Genomic DNA, 12944 nt, shown 5'->3' on the forward strand with positions numbered 1-12944 from the left:
TCACTGATGCTGCAGTATTGCAATTTTTTTTTTTTAAAGCAAGTCAGTAAATTGTTAAGAAATAGTTAATGGGTAGTATTAAGCCTTGTTGGTTTGAGCAGTGAAGGAAAGATGATTGAAAATCAATGAACATCTCTGAAATTGTAATATAATTAGTAGTTCTGCCAGTGGAGTATATTAAACAGCTCAGGAGTGCCTTTGTGAACAAGGTAAGTCATGTTTTAAAAACCTCTCAGTGAAAAGAAGTAATTGATAAACACTTTATTTGTTCAGAATAAGAAGTAATGAATACACAGTCCACTTCCTGATGGATAATTAAATACTGAAGATTAAGTTATTTTTCATAGGCAAGAACTCAAATTCCCTCCTGGATTCAGTGAATATCTGAAGCTTATGCTTTAATTTTTCAATATGTGAGTACCCATGTTAGGTTTTAATCCAGCTGTTAAGTTCAGTTAGTCACTCAGTGAAAGTCTAAATGCAGAATTGGATCACAAGGTTCCTCCCTGCATCGGTATATTAGTTTACTCTTTTCTGTTATAGAATCATAGGATCACGGACTGGTTTGGGATTGAAGGGATCTTAGACACCATCTCAATCATCTCAATCCAACCCCCTGCCATGGCCAGGGACACCTTCCACTAGACCAGGTTGCTCCAACCTCCATCCAGCCTGGCCTTCAACACTTCCAGGGATGGGGCATCCTCAGCTTCTCTCACATGCCAGTGCTTGGAAAAGCATTATTTTCTATTTTCTGCCCCCAAAGTCAAGCTGTAGAAAAATCATTCATGTAGCTTGCACTGACAGCCAGACCAAGCTTAGTTCTCAGCTCAGAGCCCCTCGTGACACTGCAGGACAGCAGTGGCTCTGCAGCCCCTGCGCAGTCTCAAGTCTCCAATTCCTCAAATCCCCAGTTCCCCAATTCCTCAAGTCCTCAATTCCTCAAGTCCCCAATTCCTCAAATCCCGAATTCCTCAAGTGCCCAGTTCCCCAATTCCTCAAGCCCCCAGTTCCTCAAGTCTTCATTTCCTCAAGTCCCCAATTCCTCAAATCCCCAGTTCCTCAAGTCCTCAATTCCTCAAGTCCCCAATTCCTCAAGTCCAGTCCCCAGTTCCCCAATTCCTCAAGTCCCCAGTTCCCCAGTCTCAAGTCCCCAATTCCCCAGTCTCAAGTCCCCAATTCTCAGTTCCCCATTCCTTGCCCCCGCAGTGCCTCCGGTGATCCGCGTGTACCCCGAGACGCAGGCGCAGGAGCCGGGTGTTTCAGCCAGCCTGAAATGTCACGCCGAAGGGATCCCTAATCCCCGCATTACCTGGCTGAAGAACGGCATTGATATCATGCCAAAACTATCCAAACAGCTATCGCTCCTCGGTAAGAACAGAATTCTGATTAATTAAAGTATTGTAGGCAGGGATTAAGGAGGATTATTTTGCACTTTAAACCAGAAGTTCTTGTACTTTGCTAAGCCACAGTTGTTGGAAATCGTGTTATAAAACCCCTGTTCTTTCTTTTTATCTCTTTCTCCTGTGAATTTCCTGGGAAATACACTATTGATTGATGTAAGTGGTAATTGCATTCTGTTCAAAGACAGCCTGCCTGTTTCTTCACTGCCTTGCTTCTTGTGTACAGCACAGGAGAAAAGAAATGCATTAAATTATTTGAAGAGAAATTCGTTAAATTATTTGTTCACGTCTAAGCCCACACTGGATGCAAGTCAGCTGAGAGTCATTCTCCCACTCAGCCCTGCTGAAGGAATTGGGCTTTTAACTCCTCTAGGTCCCCATTCAAATGAGGATGCAACAGGCATAGCAAAAGGAAAAAACATTAATTTGCAATTTTCTGTGTAAAAATTATAACCCCATCCTCAACACATGCCCCAGTCTGGCTTTGGTAGATTGTGCCCTTCAGCCTGTGTTGGTAGCACTGATATTGCTGCATGGCACATACAATATCTCAACATGTTCCAAAGGTTTCAGCCATTGGTCCCACTGCAGAAAGAAAAATGGTAGGAGAAACTGTAGAGACCCCTTTAAACCAAAGTTTTTTTGTGATCTGACGAAAAACAGTCTGCAAAACCAAAATTAATTTTTCTCTACTAAAGCCAAAACACTTTTCTAACAAAAAGAAGAAATAAATTAGAGGAAATTTATAGTTTGACTTGAGATTGTTCTTTAGAGGAAATTTATAGTTTGACTTGAGATTGTTCTTTGTTCTTTTCTGGTGTGGAGGGTGTATGTGCTGATGGAAAGGAGCAAGACACCAGCTCCCATGAGAATCCCCAAAAGCCTCTAGTTGCACAGGAGGAAACACAGTGGGGTGGAACCACCCTGTTGAGCCTTCACTGGGGGGTTGTGGTGATGGAGGGCAATTAAGGCAGGGACAGCAATTAGCAGCAGTGAGGAGCACTGTCCATGAGTGTCTCTCTTACAGCAAATGGAAGTGAACTCCACATCAGCAGTGTTCGCTATGAAGACACTGGTGCCTACACCTGCATTGCCAAAAATGAGGTGGGAGTGGACGAGGACATTTCTTCCCTTTTCATCGAAGACTCAGCGAGAAAGACCCGTAAGCTCAATTTTCCATGTATTTCTTTCTTTAAATAGTGTTGGAATGTGATGGCATACATGTAAGTTAATTTAATGTAATTTAGTTCAGGCTATTGCATGCAGGTAATGACACTTTGATCAGAGGATTGGACACTTTTTGGGGGTAGGAATCATTCAGAGAAGGTAAAATCATGTCCAGGAAGATGTGCCAGAATTATACTGGTTGTGTGATGGGTAACAGCTTTATTGGAGTAACAAATTGGCAATAGTTTCAGATATCAGGGAATCCAAGATGTAATATTTTGTCACATTCTATAAATCTCATTGATTTCTGTATAAGGCTTCTTTTGAAGCCAGTTACCAGTCAAAATTCTTGAATATTTAGATATCTGAAAAATGTCATGATTAAATTATTTTACCTGTTTTTACATCACTGACTGGCAAAATAGGTTTCCCTCAGTGTGAAATCATCTTCCACCTCAAAGACAAATAGCCTCCCAGCTGCTCCTCCCACATCTCCCATAGGAGTGCAGCCGCGTTGTCTTGACCACACTGACCCCAAAATAGAATTGCTGAAGGAGGTGATTAGTTGTCCCATAGAAAAGCTCCCAGAGGCCTGATCTTTCCCAGTTCTGCTTTCTTGAATGCCTGGGAGATTACCTGGGTTTATGGTGATACTAAAAGTCTAGGTGCAAATGGGATTTTTACTGCTTTTCTGGCTGCTAATATAGAGCAAGAATTGAAACAAAGTTACCCATAAATATGAGCTTTCAAGGAAAATCTTTGGAAAAGATATCCTATTCCTTATTAACTAGATTTATATACTCTTGTTAATACTGGTCATTTTCCCTTGAATACTTGAGTAAGGGAAATTACAGTATGTTGAGAAATAATTGGATCTATCTGGAACAGAAATTCAAACGCAGGTGTACTTTAAAAGCTTGTGTGAATCCTGAAAGAATGCAGTTGCCTGAAGTTCCAAGAGACACCACAGCCCAGGGTGCAGCTGCTGGAGCTGCTGTGGCTGCCAGCCTCAGGCTTCTTCTGAAAGATGCTGCTGGACCTGGCAGAGATGGGTTAATGGTTGGACTTGATGATCTTAGAGGTTTTTTCCGACCTTAATGATTCTGTAATTCCACCTTGTGTTTCCTCATTGAACCTGCACAGAAAACCACAGGCTGTGCCATACCTGCAGCTGCATTTGAAGGTAACAGCTCCTCTTTAGTAGGTCATTGATCTTTGCACAGCTGTCTTCATTTCAGGAAGGATTTTTCCCATGTCAAAGTTTCTTAATTGTCTCTAGAAGGAGCAAATGTGTTTAGAACTCTCTGTCTTTCCTGGTATTTTATTTGAATGAATGTTACAAAATTTTCACCAATTGAACAGTTCATGTAAACATGAGTATTTATTCAATTACTTGATACAATGAAAGTTTTGACATTGTTTTGTTGTTTTTTTTCTTTTCCTGATTATTTTCTGGCTTTCCCAATATTCTGATGCTGCAGTTGCAAACATACTGTGGCGAGAGGAAGGTACTGCAGTAAAGTTCTTTTGTTGTAGTGATAATGTGCTTGTCTGCTTTAATAATTCCATGATGGGCCATTCTCCACTGACTTGCCACTAACCCTATCAACTTTCACAGTCACCAGATTAAGTACAGACCAGACTTTTAAAAGCTAAATTATTCAAATAAGAGATGTCACTCTTGCACCTATAACTTCTTGCATTTTCCCACTATAAAATAATAGATGACCATAAAATATATAAAAATATGAATTTTATATATAATGCCAGAAATGTGAGTAGCCTGAGATTTTCAAGCTGCATTAGCAATCACACAAGTGTCAAAAGTGCTCTCAAATTACCATAATTGAACAAGTAAGGCATAAATTCAATATGCTGCATTTTTAAGCAAGCAATTCAAGTTCTTTCTTTTCAATAGCATGTATTGATGTTTTCTAGGTGAGCAACAGAAATTGTGTTCTTGACTGTTAGGCAAAACAAAAATCCAAACCACAACAGGTTTTCTTCCCTCTATCCTTTGAATCAATGCAGGGTAAAGGTTGCCCCATTTCCCCTTGTTTTAATTGGCAGTTAAGAGCTCTGGTTTGATCAAACTTACAGTGTGCCCTTCACAAGGTCGTCAACTGTGTATCTTGGAAGCCAAAGTAAAACAAAAACCCATCCTGAGCAGCTAATTGACTCAAGGATATCATGGAGGGCCTTAAAATCACCTTATTTTGTACATGCATGTGCTGTCATAATTTCCAAAATACCAGTAAGAAGCATCATGCAGAGCCCAAGGGGCTCTCACACAGGTTGTCCATCTGGCTCTGTAGGTGAGTAGCCCAGCTGTGCAAGGGGACCCTGTGACCCTGGGCTCCTGGAGGGCTGTGGGCAGGACACCACTCCCTGGAGGAAGGTTCTGAGGTTCAGGTGCAGATGTAAACCAGTTCTCACATCTGCCAGCTCCTTGTGAGGCAGCTGAGACCTTGGTGTCCCTCAAGCTGAGTGGGAAGGGTTGCTGTGCAGTGGCAAACTGCTCTCAGCCATGTCCCCCTGCAAACCCCTCAAACTCCCTCACACTGCTCCCCCTGCAAACCCCCAAACTCCCTCACCCTGCTGCTCCAAGAAGGGCTTCAGGCTCACTCTGCTTTTGGAGGGGGCAAAGCCCCTTTGTCAGTAGTGCCTCTAAACAACAGCTGGGCTTCCAGCCTCAGCAGGAAGGTTCTGGGTAGCTTGGGCTTGGCACAAAGGATTTGGGGGCAGAAGGAGGGTGCCAGGGCATGGTGACAAAACCTGGTCACCAGGTTTTGTGGCCACTGTTGGCCACAGACACATACAGCAAATACACTGTTTTATTTCTGGAGTCCCTTCCAACCCTAGGCAAATGCAGCTCTCTGAGGTCAGAGAAGTGGCTCAGTCACCTAGGAGAGCTCCCCAGCACTTCTTTCTGAACACCCCACCTGCAGGGCTGGTGCAGGGCTGTGAGGAGTCACCACTGCTGGTGTTCCTGTAAATGGCATTTTGGGCACTAAGAACTGCTATTTCCCTTCTGCTTGGAAATGAAATCTCTAATGCATCTCATCAGTGCAGCATCACCTGCACGATGCTCCATGGCTGTTTATATAAAGTGCTCCTTATGCTCCTTTTTAAAGAAAGTAGTTGGATAATCCTACCAGATGTAGAAGCAGAGGAATATTTAAAGAACAGCTGAGAAGTTGGTTACAGAAAGTCTTATTATAATTTTGCTAAAGAGATGGACTTACTGCTTATCAACCTTGCACATTTTAAACGAAAGTATGAACAATGTTGAGGCAAACCATGGCCAGTAAAGCAGGTCTGCTATTGATGTTCCTAAACAATTCAGCACCTGTAAAGCAGATTTATTACCCTGCTTGTGTTGTTCTGTAGTATGTGATGGGCACATTCATTCTAGAATATACTTCAGCTTGTGAAATCTTGGCACAGAGATAAATGGAAGACAGGAATTGCATTTTTGGTTTTATATTTTAATATATTCGGTCAATTCCTTACTATGTGCAAGTAGCAATATTAACAGATGCATTGGTAGGTTTGAGCTCCTTTAAAATGATCACTAACTCATCCCCACAAGGTCTGGAGTAATTAAAACCTTGGGAAAATGCCTAAACAAAATATGGTGTAGAACAACTTTTGAAAGTCAAACTTTTTACACAAGTATTTGGTCATTTTAAAAGTCAGTCTGTCAGTTTGTTCTCAGAACCTTTCAGACCATGCACAAGCAATGCCCTAAGAAATGAATGCACATAGGGCAACCAGCCAGTTAAACCTGGGGCTGGAGCACATGCAGTATTTACTCAATGTACAAATAGTTTTTAATTTTGTCCAGAGAAAACCATGAGTAGCCCAAATGCAAAGCAGAGATTTTTTTTTTTCATGACAGTGTTCATTTCTGTAGTGAGCATTGCTTACGTAATACCTGGAGAAAAGGGGCATTTTGTGCCAGCAGGCAATCAGCAGTTATGTGAGTGTATGCACTTAAAAAGCTGAAAGCCTTTTCATTACCAAATGTAAGTTCTAAAATATTTCCAAGTATTTAAATTAAGTTGAGGAAAACTATTTGAGTATAAGATCAGAGGAGAGTATTCTGTGGTGAAAAATTTGCCCTTTGATCTCAAAGGAGGGATGTATAAATGTACACTGATGGAGACACTGTATTTCTCAAATAAGTTCTTGTTGATATCAGGTGTCCTCCCCATGTTTTTTTGTTAGAGCCAACTTCATCTGGAGTGGATCAAATAAGAACTGTTATGTTTAGAAAGCCCTCCCCATTCTTAATGTTTTGGTTTTGGTTTTTTTTTTTTTATATTAGAGATATTTTGCTATATAGGTGAAGTATTTTACCTTTCATAATGCCTTTAAGTTTTGAACTAGTTGTGTCATCTAACCTGAAATGACCTCAATTCAAAAGGAAAAAAATTTTCAAAACTCCTCATTAGTCCCTGAGTTCCCAATTTAGTACCTGCCTCACTACTATAAAAAACACAAAATACTTCATTGCCCACCTCTGTACTGAAACAATTCCCAGTTCCCTGCACCCAGGAGTTGCATCAGTATAATAAAAAATTGAGTCTGTTCTACTGATGACCTTGAGATTGTTTAGGATGTACCCCAACCAAGATTTGGCAAATGTTTCATAAGTCATGATAAAACACCTAGTTTGTCTAGTAAAATCCTGTTTGGTCTAAATATCCATATGAAGACCAATCTGTGAGGAAAAAAAAGTGGTTTAATTTTAACTGACAAACTTTTTTAAAAAGAGAGTAACTGAATGCTCTCAGGAATTTGTAGTATATTTTAATCAGTCTGCACAAAACTTGGACTCATTTTACTGTAAAATAAGTAGTAGAACTTGCCAAGTCTCTGGCTCTAAACCTATTGGGGTAAAATTTTTAATCAAAGTATTTTTGTGGGTAATTATGGTCTTCTTAAATACACCCTCATTGTAATAGGATCATCAGACAAAATCACACTGCTCTTGTGCATGAAAATAATAATAAGCATTCTCACAATAGTCATAATTGATTGCCTGCCTGTTTTCACTTCTGAGGATTAAAATCCTTTACCCATGAAATGTCAGCACTCATTCCAGGCCAGGATCAAATTCTGCCCTCTGAGTGTTCATCAAACCCCACTAAAGCAGGTGGGAGATGTGTGAATGCTGGGAGCGCAGGTTTTGGCCCAAAGTGCCTGCATGAAATGTATTACCAATATACTTGGGGAGAAATAACCCTTAGTCAATGAAATAACTCTCAATGGAGCTTTTTTCCCTACATGCATGATCCTGCCTTGTGCAATCACATTTGAGGATCACAGCTCTTGTACCCACCTGAGCCCTAACTGGGGGATTTCTGTGCTGTGGTTCAGAGACTCAACCTGAACCATGTCAGTACAGCAAACACCACATGCTGACACATTGTTCTCTGAAATTACTTATTTGGCATCAAAAGAAAGGGGCTTAGCAACAAAAACACCCTTCTAGCCTTACTAAATACAATGTGTTTTACAACATTTTCCAAAAATGCATTTGTCAAAATTATCCCTATTTTTACTGTCAGATTTCCTGTGATGATTTAGATCTCAATCTTGCAGACAGTTAAGAAATGTGAGAAACACTGTCTCTGTGAGCAGTACTTAGAGCTGCCACCACAGGACCAGCAAAGGGAATTTTTAGCACTGAGCACTGTTCAGAGCCATAGATTGGGGACTTTATTTCTCCATGGGAAAAAAGGAATTAATTAGAAGATACAAATTATAGCATCACCATATTGTTGGCAGATAAAGTACGCTATCAACACTGCTAGGAGTGACAGTGGTCATTGCAAACACTTACTGGTGGTGGTGTGAAAAAATGGAATGATTGGATCTTTGAAACTAGAGGGTTTGAAAGGATCCTGAACATTTCTTAAAGATCTTGTCACTGCAATTCCATGTAGCATGACAGAAGTGATAAAAGACAATCTCCTAATGGCAAAGCAATGACAATCAGCCAGTTTTCCAAATCTCCTGGAATGCCCTGGTTGGATAAATGAGTGCTAATGCAATGCTGAACTACTCCACATTTGTGAATTACAGTTTGCAAGATTTCAAAAATGTATTTATTTTGGTGGCTGTAGTTAGTTATATTTTAAGGAAATAAAGAAATCTATATATTTTCATTTATGGTACAGATGCTAAACACTTCCATTTAACATCACAGGTCAAGTTGCCTGTAACAGGATGACCTCCACTTTATTTTTAACTAAAGCTTGTCTTTCAGTTCTCAAATTATTGTCAAGCTGTTTTTAATGAAATCATAGAAAGAAAACAAATTAACAATCTGAGGGGGGTAGCAGTGCAACAGAGAGGCTTCTTGGGATCAAATCCTGTCTTGGTACCTATTTACAAGACCCAGCCATAATTATTTGGTACAACTACCGCCACCAAGGCAATGCATTTTTGAATGTGTTTGTACCTCTTCACTCCTTGAAGCCCTTGTTGTGACATAAAATTTGATTTGTGAATGCTCCAACTGCATCCAAATGACCAACTTTTATGTAAGGCAGATTTTGTTTGTCGGGAAAGGACGACAAGTTCTTTAAAAAAGTCCTGACAGCTATGGATGCATGCAAAAAAAAAAAATTCAACTCCTTCTTCTTTATCCCCCTTTAAGGCCTGAGTGTTGGGAATATGTTCTATGTCTTTTCTGATGATGGGATCACCGTCCTTCAGCCAAACGAATGTGAAATCCGGAGACACATCAGGCCTGAAGAGAGGATTTTCTCAAGTTATGTAAGTCCTGAACCCAGCAGCTACAGCTGACAGCTGGGAAACTTTCTCTTAATCTCTTCAAAGGTTGTTATTGCTAAAGGACCTGTTTGCCACAGGGGTGTTGGAGCTTGGTGCGCTTCATGCAGCATCCCTGAGGTGTCGCATCTTCTCTTGAAAATCAGGGGATCCACATAAGTTCTAAGGCTGACATGGAGGATTTACTGACACGCTGCAGAGAATTTGGCTAGTTATCACAAAAGCAAAGATTTTCATTTGTCCTTTTGATCTGTTTACTTATCCACGCCCCAAATTTGTAACTGGGCTTTAGGGAAGGTACAAAAGTCAACAGCAGAGAGATGAGCACATCATTCACTGGTGCTCCTTTTACTGATGGCTCCATAGGCAAAGAAGTGAGCTACTTTGGGCCACTTTCTGCTCTTTGGAAGTGCTTTGCTATGTTAAACTGCAGCAGGGAGGCAAATAAGAATGCCCAGAAAATGGTTGTGCCCTGAAGATCCTCTGCATCTTCTGCTCTGAGAGAGAGACTGCACTGTCTGTGTTTGCTGTGGGCACTTTTGTGTCTGCACTGAATTTACCTAACCCTTGCTTTAGGAATTACAAGGAACATTTTTTCAGGTGTCAGAAATGTCAAGCACTGGCTTGTAGGCAGTGGAGCTCAACATGGCCAGTGGGATAACACGTGCCTGGAGGCTCTGAGAGGTCAGTGTTCTCAGTGACCTGCTATGTACTCCTGCACAGGAACATACAGCAGGCATATCCTCATGAAACTGACAGTTCTTAAAAAAAACACAGGTGCTGAAATACAGCCAGAAATGCTTTTTTAGTCACTCCTTTCCTTGCTTTCTAATTTTTAAAAGGGGAAGTTGAAAATGTGGCTAAAGAATGTGGCTCTTCTAAAAAAAAGGGCTCAGCCTTGATTTCAATTTTGGGAGGAATCAAAGGCTAGAATTGCTGTCATGAGCCCTGCAGGTCGGGTCAAGCTCTGCATCTTATGGGTGTGTAGGAAGTATTTTCTAAATCTTAATAAATTTGTGGTTGATACTGAGTTTTTTCCACTAGTTTTTAATATACCTTAGAGGAAATCCAGACTGATGCTCACCCCAAGGCTAGTCTATAGACTTAATGCTATTAAACCACACCTAAGCTTTACAAAGACAGAAATCCTGTGTTTCTTTTCTGAAGAACTGTAAATATTGAAGAGGTGGTCCTGGAGAAACAGATCAAAAAGAACAAAACAGAGAGGGCGCTTAGGAAATCGTGTCAGCACTTTGGTGTGCATGAGAGGGATTTTTAACATCACTTGGCTACTCTTCAGAGACACATATGAGGGATTCCTACAGATCTCCAAGGACCCTTCCCTTGGTCTGGGGATAACTGACATTTTTTACTCCCTTTTCCATTTTACTGTTCTTGGATGTTTGCTACATAGACAGTAGCAAATACATACAGTAGACATCCACCCTTGGCTTGAGTGGACGCTGCATTGTGAGAGCTGAGGATGAGGAGGGCTGTGTGAAGGCTGGCAGGTGCCTGACTACACGAATGGCTCCTGGAAGCCCCAGTCTGGGCTTTTGTGTCATCTTCTCGCTTTTAGCATAGATTCCCAGCCTGGCTGGAGGAACAGAAAGGAAAATGCAGCCAAGTTATTGAGTCTTTTATCTTCAAACCTTACTCATGGTCTCCATCATGACACTCAGCCAGCAGAGCTGTGCTGCTTGGACGTGACAGCTTTCTATCCATAACTGTTGCACATGCTGTAGGTCCCTTACAACTCAGGATATTCTATTCTATTCTATTCTATTCTATTCTATTCTATTCTATTCTATTCTATTCTATTCTATTCTATTCTATTCTATTCTATTCTATTCTATTCTATGCCTCCAGTACAGACACAATGCTGACATTGTTTTTTGTTGTGCCTCCTCTTTCCCTGAACAAGTTCTGATGCAGCTCCAATCACATTTCCCTTAGGTAGGTTGGACCATTATTTAATATTATGCAACACAAGGTCTGAAATCAACAGTTGTGCTCACTGAAATTTATATGTGTTCATTCTCATTTTACCCCATTTCCTCCCACACAACTGCTCTTTCAAATAAAGCATCTTGACAGTAGGAAGAGCAATGAGAAGTAGCAAACATGCAGGAGTTGTTGGTGAGACCAAAAGTGACTCTTCAAACTCCTGTGCAGAAAATGAAGACTTTATGAAAAATATAAATCAGTGACTCAATTAATGTAAATCACTGTTTTTTCAAGGCTCAGAGTGATAGTTCTGTTGCTAATAAATGCTGACAGCACTGCAAGTCTTGATGAACCACAGCATGCTTCAAAAGATCAATCCATAGGCTCTGTGGTTATTTAAATTCAGTATAGGTTTGCAGGAGGTCCAGCTGTTTAATGTCATTGCATAGAGCCAGGCTGCAGTGTGGTACCTGATAAATTAATTATTTCATGTTTTCAAGGAAAGAAAGGGGAAAAATATCATCCTAATGGAATCCCCAGGGATTTTTTTTCCCTGCAGTTTACAAGACTAAGCTTCTTGCTGCTCCAGGCCCTGAAGTTGTAAAAATTAAACCTTCTCTTTTTCTAACCCCTCAGGAGGAGATCTGTCCTAGAGTGGAAGGTGAAGACACTCAGTCCTGCCTCTGGGCTTCAGCAGTCAATGTCAGAGACAAGTACATTTATGTGACACAGCCAAAGCAGAACAGAGTAATGATAATTGATATCCAGACTCAAAAAGCCATACAGGTACTTACAAGTGAACACATTATTCACTGATGACAAAAGACTTGATATAGGACAAAAAAATCAGATCCTTGCCCAGTGGATCTGCTGGGCAAAGATCTGCTGATCAGTAAAGAGCTGGGCCTGTGTTGCTTTGACCAGTGGCATCACATGGAGTTCACTGTTGTGTGACCTCACTGGCAGAATAAACTCCTCTGTGGGCTGGAGATCACAGTCTCAGGGCTGCCTCTGCAGCCAAGCTCACAGTGAGTCTGGTAAAATAACACTGGGTTGAATTCCTGGCTTAGCTGCCTGACCTGGGTCATAAGCAGTTTGGAGAGTATGCTTATAAATGGGAAGAGCTGGTGTGGGTACAATTCAGGCAGAAATTGGCCCTTGATCTTCTGGCTGTAAGGAACAGCAGAGGATGGAGGGATGTCTACCCAGAAAATGGCACCAAACAGCCAAATTTTTCACCTGCTGCTGATCCCCCACTTGATTTGAAGGCAAAGCTGCACAGGGAACATAACAGTGGTGCATGAGAATGCCTGCAGGGAACTGATGTGATCTTTGTTATGTTCATTTGAGTCTCTGTGTAAATAACTCTCTCTGGGTTTCTTTAAGTCCTTGGATGTGGACCCATTACCAACCAAATTACATTATGACAAGTCCCACGACCAAGTGTGGGTGCTCAGCTGGGGGGACATGAGGAAATCATCACCCACACTGCAGGTGAGTCCTTACACCCTGGAGCCTTTGCTCTTCCTGGGCTCAGCATCACTGGTAACACACTGGTGGCTGGTGGGTTGCAGGTAATTAGCCACATTTAATGGTCTGGATATAAAGCTGCTGTTTCATTTG

At 41.2% G+C, this 12944-nt stretch overlaps 1 protein-coding gene across 4 annotated transcripts in view; it reads left to right on the plus strand.

Annotated features, from left to right (window-relative positions):
* The window catches only part of FSTL4 (follistatin like 4), a 207076-nt gene that overhangs the window by 184491 nt on the left and 9641 nt on the right, over window positions 1–12944 (plus strand). For 2 of the 4 annotated variants that reach the window (XM_064724985.1, XM_064724986.1), the window contains exons 9-14: window positions 1210–1371; window positions 2431–2565; window positions 4052–4078; window positions 9241–9359; window positions 11958–12107; window positions 12708–12815. In XM_064724985.1, the coding sequence (XP_064581055.1) occupies window positions 1210–1371; window positions 2431–2565; window positions 4052–4078; window positions 9241–9359; window positions 11958–12107; window positions 12708–12815 (701 nt within the window). The remainder of the gene's footprint in view (window positions 1–1209; window positions 1372–2430; window positions 2566–4051; window positions 4079–9240; window positions 9360–11957; window positions 12108–12707; window positions 12816–12944) is intronic. The other 2 variants (XM_064724987.1, XM_064724988.1) reach the window with 1 other exon arrangement.

Source organism: Zonotrichia leucophrys, chromosome 13 (genome assembly GCF_028769735.1).
Source record: "Zonotrichia leucophrys gambelii isolate GWCS_2022_RI chromosome 13, RI_Zleu_2.0, whole genome shotgun sequence".
Taxonomy (NCBI): domain Eukaryota; kingdom Metazoa; phylum Chordata; class Aves; order Passeriformes; family Passerellidae; genus Zonotrichia; species Zonotrichia leucophrys.